Source organism: Aplidium turbinatum, chromosome 12, assembly GCF_918807975.1.
Source record: "Aplidium turbinatum chromosome 12, kaAplTurb1.1, whole genome shotgun sequence".
NCBI classification, from domain to species: domain Eukaryota; kingdom Metazoa; phylum Chordata; class Ascidiacea; order Aplousobranchia; family Polyclinidae; genus Aplidium; species Aplidium turbinatum.
Window position 1 is genome coordinate 15764473 of NC_137483.1, and position 18418 is coordinate 15782890.

The 18418-nt window shown below is 37.3% G+C and overlaps 1 protein-coding gene across 1 annotated transcript; it reads left to right on the top strand.

Moving 5' to 3' along the window:
- Positions 1-282: 282 nt before the first annotated feature.
- On the top strand, positions 283-17614 carry LOC145780802 (tubulin-specific chaperone E-like). Its single transcript, XM_082592443.1, has 12 exons — positions 283-738; positions 5405-5489; positions 6505-6699; positions 8513-8601; positions 9113-9315; positions 9609-9784; positions 10463-10571; positions 11647-11796; positions 12686-12839; positions 13338-13403; positions 14713-14864; positions 15899-17614. Exons 1-12 carry the CDS (start codon positions 645-647, stop codon positions 16043-16045), a joined length of 1620 nt encoding a protein of 539 aa, XP_082448569.1. The 5' UTR covers positions 283-644; the 3' UTR covers positions 16046-17614.
- The last annotated feature ends 804 nt before the right edge of the window (positions 17615-18418 follow it).

Genomic DNA, 18418 nt, shown 5'->3' on the forward strand with positions numbered 1-18418 from the left:
TCAAGGCAATATGCATCAAGCTGTTTACTTGGTTGCCAGCCGATGACGTCACAAGACACATAGCGCCATCATGTGGCCGATTTTCATTTGGTTATATCTCCCAAACAAAAAGGCATATCAAAAAAAATTTTCGAAAAATATAATACTTAAACACTAAAGAGTCACCAAAAAAATTTTAATTTTTCATTTCAGGTCCCCTTTAAGACTTTTTCATAGTCTGGCAACTCTGTTTGAAACATTTATTTGTTGTTTTTTTGCACCAACCGGAAAAGGCCAAAACAGTTCAGATTTTTTTTAGGCAACTTCTAGATTGAATTTGAGGGAAAGCCTAGAAAGTTACTCTAGTTGTCAATCAATGAATCAAGTTTAATTTTCTATGCAGTAAGAGCAACCAATTTACTTAATATAATAAACATTCATGTAACGAGCGTTAGACCTACTACCCTACAGAGTAAAAAAACAAGTGGTCACTGCTAACACTAGCTAACACTACTTAGCTAAGTAACGAAACAATTGCAAATAAAAAAAAAAAAAAATAGATACCTAGGTATAGGCTACAATAAAAAAGAAGTAACATCATAACAGAGTGCACATGACTAATAAAGTTCACAAGCATTTTTATTCAGATTATAAGTGACAGTGCAATGGATGAAGTTACTTTGACTGTGGGTTGTCGAGTTGAAGTTAATGGGGATTTCGGAACTGTAAGATTCTTGGGACCAGTTCCCCCTACAAAAGGTGAGTTTGTATTGATTTTAAGATGTCATTATTTGGTTGTTCAGCAAGGCAAGGTGACACTTACATTCTGTCAGAAACAACTTAGGTTTATACTCGTAATAGACTAGCCTACTGAAATAAAGCAAAATTTCGGCAACATATTTTGGTTGTGCCACCGTACCATAGCCTATTTCTGTCCAAAATGTTGAATTATTATAATTTTGGAAGTGGCTACACTTATGGCGCCGTAAATACAGCCGTTTCATGCCTTTTTAAAAATCTTTACGTCGCTATTACTGCGCACGCGCTGTTGCTGCGTCTGCGCTCTTGCTGCGTATTTATTTCTTCCTTCACCTTCTCTTTCTAATCTAAGCGAAAGAACAAATGAAAAAAGTGCATATATAACTTCTAAATTCAACTGTTTTTGCTGAGTGAATCTTTGGCGCGTGCGATGTTTGTCTGGCTCGTACTCACATGGATATGAGTTCGATACCACCAGAGGTGATTTTTTTTAAAACTCAATTCTTCAATCGTTAGGCTACGCATTTTTGTGGCCGTTTTTTAGTTCTGACCATCACAACGAAAAACAGTATATGACAAACATAGCAGAGGTCTAGTCTAGGAAAAAGTAGAAGCGAAAAAACGCGGAGGTTATAGCGTGCATGATACCAAAGCAGGACAATCAGTTTAAAATATAGCACGGTCGTAACACCTTAATAAAATTTTTATAAATTTAAAACAAAGAGTAAAAAAAGGCTAGTGAGTTTTTTTTCTTTAACAATTAAAATGAGTAAAAAAAAATTCTAAATTTATAAAAATTTTAGGTGTTACGACCGTGCCATATTTTATACTGATTGTCCTGCTTTGCTATCATGCACGCTAACGTCCCCGTTTTGTCGCTTCTACCTTTTTCTAGACCTCTGCTATGTTTGTCATATACGGTACTGTTTTTTCATTGTGATGGTCAGAATGAACTCATATCGTTGGGAGTACGAGCCAGACAAAGATCGCACGTGCCACAGATTCACTTCGCAAAAACAGTTGAATTTAGAAGTTGTAGGCTATATACAGTCAACCCCGCTTAATCGGCCCACGTTTAATAGGACCACCTGCTTATTCGGACCATTTTGCACTGGTCCCGAATCCAAATCCATTTTTCTGTACAATTTTCCCCGCTTAAACGGACCACCCTCCGCCCTAAAATAGGCCTTTATGGTTAACTTTTTTTACTTTTTGTACATTTTTCTGCGAGGTGACGCGTCAAGAGTTGTTGATGGGTCAACGTGCTACGTTCTCGCTAAGCCATTTTAAAGTGAAGTAGGCTACAGATAAACAAACGCTTGTTGTCACGTCATAAGGTCAATTGTCATCTAATCAGAATTGCAGTAGTTGTAATGCAGCACCGAAAACTGTACTGTACAGAAGAATGAATGAATGCTTTTAGTGCTTGAATAAAAATGGCAGCAATAACTCGCGTAGATCGAACACTTAAAGAAAAAATAGAGATTTTTAACAAAATCAAAAACTAGCCTTAGGGAACGTCAGAGAGGAAGTTAGCCGAGATTGTTGGCCTACCAAAGTCAACATTAAGAAGGCTATGTGTACAGGAGAGGGAATTGCAAGATCTATGGGCAAAGCATGAGAATAATGGTAGTGCAGCTACAGCTTCGCGTAAACGCCAACGAGGTGCGAAATCAGCAGACGTCGACGAAGCATTGGCAGAATGGTTTGACGCGGTATCGACAAAAGAACAGGTAATTACTGGTCCGATACTGTTGTCAAAAGCATCCGAGTTCGCAGTCAAACTGGGTGATACGGAGGTCAAAGCTTCTGAAGGCTTCCTTTATTGTTGGAAGAAGCGTCGTAGCATAGTCTACAAAAGGGCTTGTGGTGAAAAAGCAAGTGCAGATGTCAAAAGTGCCGAAAAGTGGATCGAGACAGAGCTACCAAAGCTGCTGGAAGAGTATGAGGCAGATAACATCTATAATGCAGACGAAACAGGCTTTTATTACCGCGCAACACCAGATGGTTCGCTATGTCATGCAAAAGACCAGCTCGCAGGTTCTAAAAAAGCTATGGACAGAGTCACAGTTCTATGTTGTGCCAACATGTCAGGAACAGACAAGCGAAAACTCCTAGTGATAGGAAAGAGTAAAAAACCCCGGTGTTTTAAGGGTATAGATACAGAGAAGCTTCCTGTGTCATACTGTGCAAATAAAAAGAAGCTTCCTGTGTCATACTGGATGACAGGTGAGTTGTTCACGAATTGGCTGAAGGAGTGGAATGCCTGTTTGGCACGAGAAAAAAACATTTTACTTTTGGTAGATAACTGTACTCGTAATGGCCCGATTCGGTGAGTCCGATTCGGTGAGTCCGATCCCTTAACGGGAGATTTTTTCAATTTTTTTTTTAATTATTGGGTACCGTGACCTAATTATCATTGCCGTTTTAGGGTTAGGGGTTAGGGGTTAGGAGTTAGGGGTTAGAGGTTAGGAACTCACCGAATCAGACTCACCGAATCAGACTCACCGAATCGGACTCACCGAATAGTAGCAGACCCAACTGTACTGCCCATCCTCATGTGGAGCTGGCAAACATTAGGTTGCAGTTTTTGCCTCCTAACCAGGGTTGCAAGTATCGGTTCCAAATCGCTATTCGATAGCGCTGTTCTCTACTTTTTCAATATCGATTACGTCATAGTCTTTTCTTTTTTCCGCCAATATCGTTTATGGTTTTTCTTTACTTTTTTTTATGTGAATCGGGGATATTCTTTATTCGGTTGTTTTGCGACTTTTTTCAAGCCTTTAATTCTACTTAATAACATACGACGGACAAAGATATCATAACGTATTTTGACGCTCATGCGAGAAAAACGCTAATCGAACAATACCGATCAAGCGGAGTTGAAAGAATAAGCATTTTGTTTGAAGTTATGCATGATTGAGCAGAAAGGATGCACTGGTAGGCAGTATAAAATCAGATACTTGATTTGTATTTTTTTTAAAATTGCGTTTAATATCGATTAGCCTATTCTTTATTCTCTACTTTTTTGGGAGGCTATTGAAATCGGATATTTCTCTACTTTTTTGAGAAGCTATGGAAATCGGATATTTCTCTACTTTTTTGTTTGACTATCGATATTGATTTATCCCCTACTTTTTTCAATATCGACTTGCAACCCTGCCCCTAACACAACCTCAATAATCCAGCCGATGGATCAGGGGGTAATAAAAAACCTCAAGACGCTCTATCGTAAAGAACTCATCTTCATGATCATTCGTTACATTGACGAAGATCTTTTGAATCCGAATTCAACAGCCATAGAAAACAGCTCAAAAATCTCGATTTTGGACGCCATTAATCTGCTGGCAAAAAGCTGGAGGGATGTATGTCAAACAACAGTCCAAAACTGTTTCCGACATGCAGGATTTCAAGCGGTCACACAGAAGCAAATGAAGAGGTAGAGGACATCAATTTTGATGCATCATTGAGTGACATAATTGGTGGAGATGAATACAATTGTATTGACGACGATATACAGTGCTGGGAGGAAGTGTGTGACGAAGATTTAACGGAGAATAGCGTGGCAAGGCATCGCAAAATTGATGATGAAGAAGAAGGCAACGACCAAGAAGACGAAGATGATGAGGCCGAACCTTTGCCTAAGGTTACCCATCGTGAAGCCAAGCATTGCGTTGCAATACTCCAAAAGTATTTTGTCGAACAAGGAGCCGAGCAAGACCTCCACAAGCATTTGGATGTTTGTGTACAGACAGTCCGAAAAATTGCTGATAAAGCCAAAAGACAGACGACCCTTGATGCATTTTTCTAGTGACTACTGTACAGTACTGTATTTTGTTTTGATTGTTGATGGTGTTTTGGTTGTGTTTATAGCCGCAATTGTAAAATGCTTAAACTATTTTCTAAAACGATGAAAAAAATAACAAAATTTGTTCTCCCCGTTTAATAGGACCACCCGCTTAATCGGACCAATTTGGCTTGGTCCCGATGTGGTCCGATTAAGCAGGGTTGACTTAATATATGTACTTTTTTTCCAGCAACAGCGCGCATGCGCAGTAAAAGCGACGTAAACATTAAAAAAAAGGCATGGAACGGCTGTATTTACGGCGCCGTAAATGTAGCCACTTCCTATAATTTAATACTTAAAAAAGAAGTTTTTTTGTACGTATGTAGTTCGATTTCTTGTAGTCTAGCCTACTCGTTTAAATTGTGGTTTATCCATGGAATTAACCACACTCTTTAAATGAAACACTATAAGCTTTCAACTTTATCAATTAGCCTGCATTACTTATTGAGAATTTCAATTTTCTCATGTGTAGTATTGTCCAGGTTTAAATCTTGTAGTAAATAAAAAAAGTAACAGTAACCTTTCAAGTACCGGTACATGTACTGTAGCTCTACACAAAGTGAAGTTTGCATGGCTTTTGACTCTTAAATTTTGCTTATTTTATTCACTTTTAATTTTTTTTATTTCCTGTTAATATTTTTTACTCACTTGTTGACTCTTATGCATATCAATTTGTATCCTCTATGGATTCTTGTCTTGTATCGTGGGCCATTCCTGGTACAGTGGTACACCCATTCATTTTCTTTAAATCTTGTAGGTTGTCTTTTTATTTCAAAGAAATTATAGTTTTGCTCAACCAGTATCCTATTTTCTTTTTAGGTGTCTGGGCTGGCATTGAATGGGATAATCCAGCCAGAGGAAAACATAATGGTTCAAAAGATGGTGTTTCATATTTTGCATGCAAGTAGGCATTCAGCCAAAATTGTTCAGAAATGTTGTTTTAAAAGTTAATCATGGAAATAACGAAACCTTACATTAAACATTTTGAGCTGGTGTACAAGTCTCAGTCCTGTTGAAAAATACCATGACATCATAGACAGGAATCGACCAAGTCACGTGGGTTGAAGTATATATGAACACTAACAGTAAAGCAAAGGTAAATTAGTTTCACATTATTATCGTGTTTGGTTGATTCCTGTCTATGATCTCATAACGTTTTTTTCCAGCGTGGAGACTTGTACACCAGCTCCAAACATTTGTATATCAATGATGAAAATTATACATGAATGTTTCTGAATAGGTTGGTTGATGTTTTGAATCTTTATTCTCGGACTGACAAAGCCTTGATAGGTTATTTGTGGTAGTTTAGCAATAAAACACTTTTTATTGATGCAGAATTGATTAAAGTATCGATTTTGCTATAAAAATAACATCACCTTATTCAAACAAAAACAGATGCAGAATACTTTTATTCTTCTCAATATGGTAATACTAGTCTTCTGCTACAGTAGAACATTTTGGTGGATATGTGTTTTTTATTGTGATTTCAATATTTAACACAAAAACATTTGGTATTTGGAGTTGAAAAATAGCAGTGTAGCCCATACTCATACACATTGTTAACAATACTGTGGACTTATCACGTTTTTGTAAAATGTGTAAAAGTAGACTTTGAATTCACTTATTCTACTGTATTTAAGTATTATTTGATGAAACAATAAATAGTAAATCAGGGCAAATTGTATGTATATATCAAATACATTGCTTATCACTTAAAAACCTTGATCTTTAAAAGGTTGTTTCAAATAACATTCAGTCTTCCATTCTCCAGGTTGTCCTGGTATTCAGTAGGCGAGCTATGTCATCTTGTAAACCTGAGTAATTTTGTAATTATTTTTAAATCTGTTAATTCTGTGTTAAGTTTTATTTACCATATGTTGTTTCTATAGAAAGTTGTAAAATTTTGGATACTTGTGCAGAAATCCTACTGGTGGATCTTTCCTTCGACCAAATAAATTAAACAAAGGAATAACAATATATGAAGCGATCAGAGAAAGATACACAACTGCTGATGACAGCATAATATTTGATGAAGATACTATGTATTTGTCAACTAGTGGTGGTAGCAAAAAAGTTGAAAGTGTTGGAATGGATAAAGTGCAGAAGCAATTTGAGTGAGTTTATGATATTTATATATATTGATAACTGCTCATTCACAGGCAACGCATGATTTAATAATTTGGTTATAATATTAGTACCGTAGTTCAGTTCAGCAGGCCATAGATCTAGGAAGGGTCATTGACATTTCTCTAGAGCAGTGTACTGCTCATATATGAAAGAAATCCAGGGCCATAGTCGAAAGGCCGCCACTCAACAACGATTTTTAAGTTCTTGCCAAAGACACATGCTCTAGAGCGGTGTCGAGCCGGTGGCCTTTCGAACGTTGCACCAGGGCTCTCACCACTCGACTATGCAATAACATATGTTGTTTTTAATTGTGTAATTGATAGAGCTTTGATAGAGAGTTTGTTTTGTTGAACCATAGGCATACGAAGCCGAGCAACGTGATCAAGTTTAACATATTCAAGTTTATTACATTTACATAAACACAAAACTATGCAACAAATTAAATATCGAACGTTTTCGACATTACAAGATTTCCTTTTCAGGAATAACATACATACTTAAAAATACATACATAAATTTAACTACATCGGACTAAAATACAATGGTTTACTAAATCCTATAAACAAGAAAACACAAAAAACTGCATAGTACTTCTGACTAGCTCAAACTCAGTGATATAGGCTCTACGAGAATCAAAGGTAACTGCATCAAAAGGTGTTAAACAGATCACATGATGTGGTAGAATTGTGTAATTGTTGTCAGGGTTGAGAAAAACCCGTTTTTTTTTTAAAAAGCCCAACCCGCATGTTTTTTTTTTAAAAGACCCAGGTTTTTTTGGGTCAAAAAAGATGCAAAAAAGGTAGATTCATGCTTATTTCACCTCAAATACTACTTTTTACCAATGAAGTGCCTTTCACTCATAGTACATGCTGGCATAACTCAATAAAATAATGCACTAGGGCTGTTTAACTATGAGTATGAGGCCTTCTTGCATAAATGAGTTTTAGTGTAGTACAAAGTGGCATTACTTGATTTTTGTGTACAGAAGTATTCACTGTGTTTTCAATTTATCCTTGGAAATTTCCTTCACAATCACATCCTTAAGTCCTAATTTGAAGTTTGCTTTAAGTACATTGTAGTACTGGTTCATTTTTTCAATTTTCTGATAAAAAATGGACAAATATGATGCACTGTTTTTTTTATGGGTTTTTTTAAGTGTTTTTTTTTGGTTTGGGTAAAATACCGACAACCCTGATTGTTGTTCAACTGAAAGTGAATGTACTTTTTTGGTATTTGTTTGTATATATTTAACTTAAGTAGGCCTAATGGGATTTGTGATTATGATTTATTAAGCCTATCCGATTTAACAATTTAATCAGTCACTAATGGTATCTACATGTTATTCTGCTATTAAGCTGTTTTAACATTGTATTAGAAAATGGGCATTGATTGAGAAAGCATCGTCTGATGCTTTACCTTCAGTTGTTTTGCATACTTGCAGCTAAGTTTCAACCACTGACATAAGTCTGGTCACTAAAGGTTATTGTTTGAAGTTAGCTTCTTGTCTATAATCTGTTTCTTTCACTAAGTACTGCACTGCTGAATGGAGGTCTGTTTTTGAAATATGCTGACCAACTGCTAATGCAAAATGTCGTATTATATCTGCTTGATCGCGCCATTTTTTTTATTTGCCGACCATAGGGTTTTTTCTATGAACTGTAAATATCATGTACTATATAACTCATAAATTTATTAATTAGAGCATTTCCATACACACACAGCTGTGACCTGTGTTGCTTGTACAGGGTACAGTCGTTAGATAAGAACTTTTAACGTAATAGTGAAAACATCTCTTTTCAGGAAGTTAAATGAATTGATACAAATTGGATTGCGACACAATTTCATATCTAGCGCTGGGAGACCGGGCGTGCTGTCTCACTTTGTTCCAAGTAAGCTGATCTGCTATTCAAAACCTCACATTTATTGATAAGCTATTTCAAAATCTCGTTTTTTATTTTTAACAGCTTTTGAATAATTTCTATTTTGTATAAAATAAAAATGCAAACAAAAAAGAAATTGGCAAACTTTTAAAAATCAATTTCATTTTATGAATGTAAGAACAGGGGGATGCACAGTGACTGCACACCGTTTTCAAATAAGGTTGTCCCCCGCAGCTACGTTTGTCTTTTTTTAGTGTTCAATGCACGTCTTCAGACTCTTCACTCGATATAGTTTGATATTACAAGAGTTAATTTTCAAAGAGAAGCAAAGTATTTCGCGTCATATTATTAATGAAATGGAACGCATTTGCCGTACAGTGCTAGCAGCAAACAGTCTTGCTGGTAGAACGCAACATCTGAAGTCAAAGTATCTGCCTTGAATAATGCTTTTCCAGAACCAAGAAGGCCATTTTTTTCTGTTTTAAAGTCCCATTTCTTATTGCAAAACCGTGTGCTTCAGATATCAAAGAGCTGGAAGTTTCCAAAAACCTGCTGTCGTCCTGGGACACAATTTGTGACATTGCCATGCAGCTCAAGTCTCTCAAATTGCTCAACGTCAGCGAAAATCTACTCACAGTATCCGATGCTGCTTTAACACGGTCGTCTGCTTTTGATTCGTTGCATACTCTCGTGCTCAACAGATGTCAGATGACTTGGAGTGAGGTGATCATTTCTCGTACTTTTGTTCAATCCTTATTATAATTTCATTTATTGTAACATTGTGGTAGAAAATGAACAAACCTTTTTTCATGAAAATGTAACGTCACGTAACAAGACATAATCTACAAGGCGCAATAGGTTTCTACAAAAGTGTCTGGCATAGCTTACTCTCTCCTCAATTATCCGGCACATCTCAAAATTGAGGATGACGTGCTTAGTGAAGTGTATGCAAAGTAATGTGTACTTGCCGTAATGCTAACTAAGATAACATAATCGCTCTTGTCTATTGTTTCTAGGTTCTCACTTGCAGCAAAATGTGGCCCGGTGTTTGTAATCTTCACCTGGTGGACAATTTAATCACCGACATGGCCCCTATTCCAAGCGATGTGTTCTATTCACTAGAATTTCTTAATTTATCCGAAAACACGATTCGGTCTTGGGATGACGTCAGGAATTTCGATTCTCTTCCAAAGTATGTTGATTATTAGAAGTTATGACTTATTCGCGCAGCTAGAAACTAGAAACCTGTTTTTTTTTTCATGCCAAGTTGCTTCTCATGGAAGCGGTCACTTCGTTATCATACTGCTGTCAATAAACTCGGCTTTATTGAACCACCTTGGAACAAAACCAAATTATTTCGACAAGCGGAAAACAATCTGGCAAAACTAATATGCGATCAGTGACCGTCGTATTTGTTTCTCCTCCCCCGGGTCGAGGCCTATCCTTTTTACTACTCCATAATTGCGATGTTTCCTGGACAACACCGAGAGGCTACTGAAGAGCAGCTAGTCTTTGGCCCCATCTTCCCACGCAAACTGTCTATGAAATGCAAGTATAGTCTAAGATACGAGTGACAAGTTGTGCGTTAGCGGAACCTTCTGTTGTAATTTCATTCCAAGATATTGTCAAACCAATTGTATTTTTATTTCAAATCTCTTTGGTACTGTGAGGTGGCATCAAAAGAGACATTAAATTTTCTTTCTACATTTTTGATTTGAGCTCTCCATTTCAAAGTTCGACTTTGTTCAACATCCAAACAACTTGAAAATGATATTTTGTTTCTAAAGTAGACTGCAGTGGGAAACATTGTTGTCTATTATAAAGTAACATTGTGACAACTAAAGTTACTTCATTTTTTTTTCCTTTTTAGGTTGGCAACCTTGCTCTTGAATGACTGTGCTTTTTCTGAGATAGATGTTTGTCCAACTGAATTCAAACATCTCAAACACATATCGTTGGCGAGGAATCGGTTTGAAACAGTGAGTAAAAATCACTTGTTATTTCTATCAGTTTGCATAGGATAGTAGACGTGCAATGAAGCACTACCTACTTTTGGAGTTAACTGCTCAACATACCACTTATTTTGCTTGGCAAAAGGTCCTCCGTATACTGTGCTTATCAACGACGTCAGTCAGGCACAGATGAAATGCGTCATGAATTACATCACTACTGGCTACTGCATTACACTGCATTGCACAATCTGCCTATAATAAAGATATAGCATAACTATGGCGACCTTTATACACAGGCCATGACAACGTGCAGCTTTAAATTTGACTAAAGGCCGGTCTGTTAGTAGCCAAAATTGCTAGAATAAGTTGATAGTTTGATTATTACTTAATAAATATAGTCTTTGTGTGATTTTGAGCTACTTTTGTGCTATTGTTACCGTACAAATAATGGACTAGATTTTTGCACTTGTGCTGGAAATTCAACAAGTATCTGGCAACACTGGTAATAGAAAAAGGTTTGTCATTTTTTAACGTAAATTTAGGAGTTTTGCAGTGAGTTGAGATTCAGTGATAGCACTTTGGCAATTTAGGTTCTCAAAACTATCATTTCAAAGGGATATATTATACAGTAAATTTAGCTTAAAAGATTTCGAAATCGAAATTACATCGGTTTGGCTTCAGTTCGCACGTTGTTAATAGATCGCTATGAGCATAACATTGAAAATTTAAAACGCAAATATCTCGAAAACTTGATGTACTAGACAAAAAATAAGGACATTTTCGGAATCAGCGCCAAAAACCCTTCAAGAATCACCTAATCAGATCGCCGTTTAAAATTTGCTGTTGACCAACGTGTATCTTACAGGCGCAATAATTAGACTTGAGCATTGCGCAGAAAGATAACACAATTTTTGTAACAAACAGAAGAATGTGACATAAATTTAGGACCATTGTCAGAAAAAGGGAATTTTCTCAAAGGAGAATATGTCTTGTCGAAGTTATACATAGCTAAGATATGATACAAATTGTTTTGATTGAAACTTCACACAACTGCCTGAATGCGACATTATGATTATGCTGTATCTTATTCGTTCTTTTTCAGCTTCAGATCTTTAACGAAATCAACAAATTTCCTGCCGTGGATACCTTGACCTTCCGAAACTGCAAGGTTATGGATTTAGAAGATTATCGAACGATGGAAGAGATCATTGTTGCGAAGATTGGAAAGTTGAAAACGTACAACAGAAGCGCAGTGAGTATTCGTTGCGTTTGTGCTCTGCTACAGTATTTTTTGACCTACCAAAAGGTGATTTTAATTAAGTTTTTAATTTTTCTTCCTTTGCAAACTACACGGCACATGTGTCAAACTTCCGGCCCGTGGCCAAATCCGGTCAGTGATGCAACATTTTTTGGTCCATAGGATGAGTATTACTGGTGATCAAGTTTATTGTAATCCATAAATGCGTTGCCAATGTGTAAAAATCGCTTGCAAAACTACTTATTTTCCAAATTGAATATTTGTCCCAGTGTATGTTAAAACTTCAGTTGTTCTGATAGGGCCTTTCATACTGGATGGCAGTTTGTAGGCAGAGTGTGAATACTAGGTTAGTTTCTGTTGTAATATATGAAAGTTTCTTGAAATTAATTTTGCAGTACATATTGAACCAGTCTGGCCGCGATTGGTGCCGATTTTTAAATTTTGGTCCAAACTGTGCTTGGGTTTGACGCCCCTGTCATGCGATTTCAAATTTCCCTGTGTAGTTGGAACACGTATTATATGGCCTAATTTGGGTAATCGCGTCCATAATTTGTTCAATAAGCTTTGTGGACTACTTGGTTCATTTGGTGTTAGTTCACTTCAATTAATATGGGATGTCATTAGCAGTGAATTATTTCAGTTGGTATAAGCTAGTTTCTTTTCCACATTTCAAGACTTAAATTATACGTGTTGCATAAAAAATAGTCTTGTTCGGAAAATTGTTTCTTTAACTCATAGTTGTTGAAACAACAGTAAGGAGATAGCAATAGAATGCATGTACTTTCGTTCAGCTGCCACTATCTCTTTTACCACGACGCAATTGTTTTTACCATAATTCGGCATTGCTTATCAACTTATTGATCGAAAAAATGCTATTTTTAAGATTGTGGTCAACGAAAGAAAAAGTGCCGAATTAGATTACCTGAGAAAGTACGGACTGGAATGGAAGAACGCAGGAGGACATCAGGATCCCGAGCTAAATAATCCATCGGAGGAATTTTTAAGAGATCATCCCAGATTCCAAGACCTTATTAACAGTAAGGATATAACCAGTTCGAAAGCTGAAAGTTTTAAAGAACGTTGTTTGAAAGAGCCGGCGATTATACAGCCACGTTGTTACACTGCGTTATATTTGTGTGTATTTGACACAATACAAAAAAAGTTTGAAGCCACTTTTCATAGCTTCTCAATGTGCTGTTGAACCTAAGTTTGTTTCTGCCAATCGTACCCTGTCTACCTCTGCAGCACTGAGAACTCTCTCAAATATATGAATAGTGAATACCGTACTAAAAAGTTTGAGTGTTCATTAGGAATATTATTATTTCTATTACTAGCAGTAGTTGGAACGTTCATCAGATAGCATTGTTACTACTCCTAGAAATGATCTCAAATATATGTTGTGAATTTTTACGTTGCCAAACTTTCGATTGCTATCATCTTTTTTCTTCATTATATGAGATCATGCTCTAAGCGTCACTCACAAGGTGAAAAAAGTTACAAGCTACAGCGATAATTGTAACTTGTTACCATTCCAGTATACGGTGCACCTGCTGACTATCAACTTTTGAAGAAAACAACAGCCATTAAGGGAAACCTTATTGGTGAGTGGCCGACTGGAAGGAAAACTGTTGATCGATTGTTAACGTTTATTTATGAGCTTTAGTTTATAATGTTTACTTAGTGGTTGGATGCATTAATTAAGCTTTTATCAGAAAATCTTATGAAATGAGTCAATTTCACAAACAACTTCTTGTTTTGCTATGTAAACACTATATTTTAACAAATTTTACCACATCAATGTAACTGTCACATTGAATACGTATTTAAGTGTTGTTTGTGAAGTATCTAGGTTGCAATAACTACGTATTCCAGTACGATAAGTCACGAAACAGCGTTAGTTTGCTCTTTAGACCAAACTTGAGCCAGCCTCATATTTTAAGCTGCTATAAAGCGAGAACATCATTGAAAAATCTGCAACTTAAATTTCAGACAATTTTTTGATGCTTTTGCGTCGTCCGGTCAACGAAATTTTTTTTCCCACAAACTTTCTGTCTCATTTGAAATATTTCTGTAAGTGTAGCCATTACTGATTACCGTGCGGCGCGCGTACCTGTTTTTACCGATTCATTTTTTACCACACTTTTCAAAGTCAGCAGCCAATTTTCGCCCTCCAGGTCCAAATTTAAACAGTGAACTTGAAAAAAAAACGTAGCCTGGAGACACACTTAGTTTAAAAAAGTTGACAAAAGAAATTGATTCTGGTCACTCTAAAAGTAAGATTTTCTGAATTATTAAGAATTAACCCTAACTCTGCTTTTTATGTAAAGCTTTTTTGCACGCCAAAATTAACTTAAAGAAAAAAAAATTGACTTCGATGGGCGTCGAACCGATGACCTCACGAACACAAGGCACAAGATGAAACCACTGAACTAAACTCGCCAAAGAAAAAATGCTTGCGTTCACATGGTATTGACACAAACTCTACGCGAAGTAACAGAAAGTTCGTGGGAAAAAAACTTTCGCGTCCGGTCCATCCAGCGGTTTCGTTATGCAGTGCTGCTTTTGCTGCATGTTGATTTAAGGAGTAGTGAGAGAGAGTTCGCTTCGAAAGAAAAACATTACAATTTAAATCTCTAACAACTCTCCACTGGCTGATGATTACTGTGACTAATTTTGTAGAAAGGTTCAACTGTTCCGCAAACGGCTATGAGTATTAATAGGTTCATTGGTAACTGATATGCTAAATTGAAATTACATTTGCCGCTCAGTTTACCTATTATGGTGGTTAGGTTTGACACAAGGAGGTTTGACATGCTTTTGATGTATCGTATTTCATCATCTTAGCTTATATTGCAAGTTATGAAGCTCCTAGCATGAGTATCCGGCTTATTAAAGTATCTTCGAATACAGACGTCGTGATTGAAGCGCCGGTCAAGCCCGAATTCCAACCGGTCAAACGTCGTCTTCCACTCTCCATGACCATTGGAAACTTGAAGCTTTTAATCCAAAAACTTACCAAGATCGAGATACGGAAGCAAAGGCTGGTTTACGTCAGCAAGGATGTGAGTTGGATTGTTCTGGTTTTCCTTGCGAACTATGTTTTCGTGTTTTGGTCGAAAAGTAGTTGCTCTATTTACTCTAAGATAAGTTACATTAACAGATTATTGTAACCAAAAATATTTGTTAGTTTATGCTAACCACCGCAAATGTCCACCTCTGTAACTTCATCATCAAACAATCGGCCCTGTAGACATTGGATTGGCGAGATCAAGCATGCATCGAGTAGTGAGAACCATGTAAAGTTATTTCTCTCTCATGCACTGCCGCTGTGCCACGTGTACCCTAACATTAAACGCCTAGGCTTTTCCCTGTCAGGTAATCAGTCCATTTTTACATTGATTCTACGAATGTAAAATTGACTTATTTGCTGGCTGGCTTTTCTTTGCATTTACTCGAGCTGTATTAGCTGGCCAATGCATTGTCGGGTACCCAGTGTCCACATTCTTGTTTTAGAACGAAAAGCTCGTTGTACCATTGTCACGTGACGGCGAGTCGTTGCGTGACGTATCAATCGATCCCGACGATAGAATTCAAGTCCTGCACCCTTTCTCAAAAGAAATTCAGTGGGATGCCATGTTGGTCAAAGATCGTGCGCTTTATGAGCAAGTTTATGGCTCTCTTAAACATTGACGTCACCAAGTGTGACGTCACCACATCTCCAATTTTTGAAAAGTTGTTTTTCTCTTCATCCGAGAGCTTCTCAACCTCAGTTCTAGTGGTTTCATCAACTTATTTGGATACGATTCAAGCAACTGATCTCCACGTGTGGTACAGTAGCCGTGTTTCGCGAGTCCTTAAAACCACGGCTGTGCAAGAATTATTTTTTAGTTATTTTTAAAACCTTTTACTTGATGTAAAAGATCAAGTGAAAACATCATTTGAATGTCTTATTTACTTTCCAGCCAGGAAATCAGTCCATTTTTACATAGAATCAACGTACGCAGACGTTGAATCCACGTAAAAAAGACCGATTTGGTGTCTGGATTTGCCAAGATTCGGCTTCAAACCAGCGTCAAGAAAACCTGTGACTTTTTAGGACGATTCGTATGTTGTTGAGCTGCACCGCGACTTTGAAACACTTCACGACGTATCGATCGAACCAGACGATAGAATACAAGTGAGACAAGCGTTCAATTACTTGAACGATTACTTGAAATACCGGGGCAAAAAGTTAAAAAACTAACAGTCATGTTACCTTTTCATTCAGTTCCTATTGCGGTTTTATACCAACTTGAGCTATTTTTTTGTTCCGTTAGTTTATTGCCGACTCCAATATATAGATAATTTTCTTATCGCTATTGTCGATCGTTTTCGTTCTCAGTTAATTGCACTTTTTCGTCTCATAAACTTCAGTCGAAAAGTAATTTCTCATCCATAGTAGTGCAAGATTATTTTCTACGCTCTTGGTGGACAGTCCCATAAAATATTTAATTTTGTATGTTAAAACTGACTGTAACATGATTTCTCAACATTACTTGAAGAATTGTTTAATTAAAAAAGTCGTAATTTCATGTTAAAAGCCGTTTAAATATCCATATGACTTCATTGGAGAAGGAAAGGGGTGTCGGAACCGTGATGCAATATGGAGTCATTAATTGACCACTGATGTCATGGGGTGAAGAGTAGTGAGGCGTGATATTTAAACAGCACCTTGTGTTGCATGATGTCGTTATGCACGCCAAGGATCAATATAAACAAACGGATGAACAACTTTGTGTAGTTCACTCAAAGAGGCCTGGGACAGTTTTATGAAACGTGGTCTATTTCGTATCATGAGCCATCGTATGTGAAAGCGCCAGAATGTTGTGCGCTCTGTGTGAAATACTGCTGGTTGTTGTTAGCACAAGTTGAATGTACCCGAAGCCTCAAGTTCTAACTATAAAGAAAACTGTTGACATGGTACTGTAAGGTAATGAATTACTGATCAAAAAATCGTTCAAACTTCTACTTGTTTTCGATTTGGTTGATGTTGGCCGATCAACTAGAGATATGTTGCATGTAGACTTGCAATTGCTGTGTTGCATATCTAATCTATTGCTTTTCTCATTTCACAAGCCTTATGATTGGTCGATATAAAGCAGGTATCTCTTGATACGTGTATAACTGTCTACTCATAGTGTTCCATGTTGTCAAAGTGATGGTAATGTTAGGTTGAAGAAGTTAATCGAAATATATAAAGAAAGCGTAGCGTTTTGCTTTTATTTCCCTAAACTAGGCAAAGTTAGTAATTTGTGAAATAGAATATAAACTTGTTTTCTCCGCAACCCGATTTGTTTTGCTTGGTGATGGCAACAGCGTTGGTAGGGGGGTACTTGTGCACCCGGCCCCGGAACTTCATGAAGCCACGTCGTATTTGTTAGGGCCCGATGATCTCGGTGTTTTCAGGCCAAAATGATCCTCTCAACCTCCCAGTGTGGTGACGTGATGTACCATATCTTCTGAAGACCTATTTTGTGGTGATTTCTATACTTTGTACTACTTATAATTTCTCATCTGCTCAGCATACGATGTGTGATAGGACTGTGCACCAACATATTACGCGACGTAGACGAGCAATTACAACACTTGTGAATTTTGATCAACCGTTTCGTCAATATTAAAGCAAGTTATAATCACTTTCAGTGTTGCTGATTGCAGGGCCGGATTTAGAGAAAGAAAAGCCCTAGGCTATTCCCCTTTTGAGGCCCCAACTTCCACCCTAGCCATAAAGACGAGTAGCCCGCGACGTCCTCTCCGATAACTGAGTTGGTCAGCGCGTGACTTTGTGAACGCAGAAGCTTCAAGATCAAGCGGCGCTGGTTCGACTTTCGGGGTGTGCGCTTGAGCAAATGCACGTTAAGTACTGTTCTCCATTCAGCGGCCTTTAATCGATGGAAGAATTTCCTGGTAACAAGACTTCAACGATCGGAAACTTCACTCTGTTAATCTCGGTGAATAAGCTTTGCAAGAAGCTTTCCCAATCCGAGGATAAAAATTCAATCAATTACTGTATCATCATTGCGAATAACATGTTGTTGTTTTTTTTTAAATTGCTTCACGATAGCATTACAAAATGATGAAAAATCCGATGTTATATCCAGTGTATCTGCTCGAAATTGTTCTTTTGCTGCTCAAGCCTCAGCTGAAACTTTTGTACTTCTCGGCACTGAGGAGACCCGCTTCAAACATGACTGAATTACTCCTGGAAAGATCGATGGTGGTCCATTCGGTCTTTTTCCTCTCTTTGCTTTTATTCAATTGCAATGGTTAGTACTTACAGTACGGTACGGTACAAGCATAAATCAGCTTTAGCAAACTGGAACGTTCATTTGGCATTGCATCAATTCATTGGTTTCGTTCTGCTTCTTCCTGTTGGAAGCTATACAACTCTTTGGTAGCCTAGGCTAGGGGAAGGGAAGGTAATTTGATACACTTTTAACATTTTTGCCTGTTAAAGGGGTACTAAAGGAAAAACCTGACTTGGCGATTTTCCACGTTCTTTGTGTTTAACATGCTACCATAAAACAATTTTCAATAAAATTTTGCCCCATTGCCGTCTGACCACCATTGTGCGCGT

Bases quoted from the DNA above. Each gene is read 5' to 3' on its own strand.
- LOC145780802 (XM_082592443.1), top strand. From the start codon at position 645: ATGGATGAAGTTACTTTGACTGTGGGTTGTCGAGTTGAAGTTAATGGG. The intron at 9,785-10,462 runs GTATGTTGATTA...TTTCCTTTTTAG, and splicing joins AATTTCGATTCTCTTCCAAA to GTTGGCAACCTTGCTCTTGA. The intron at 13,404-14,712 runs GTGAGTGGCCGA...CTTCGAATACAG, and splicing joins CATTAAGGGAAACCTTATTG to ACGTCGTGATTGAAGCGCCG.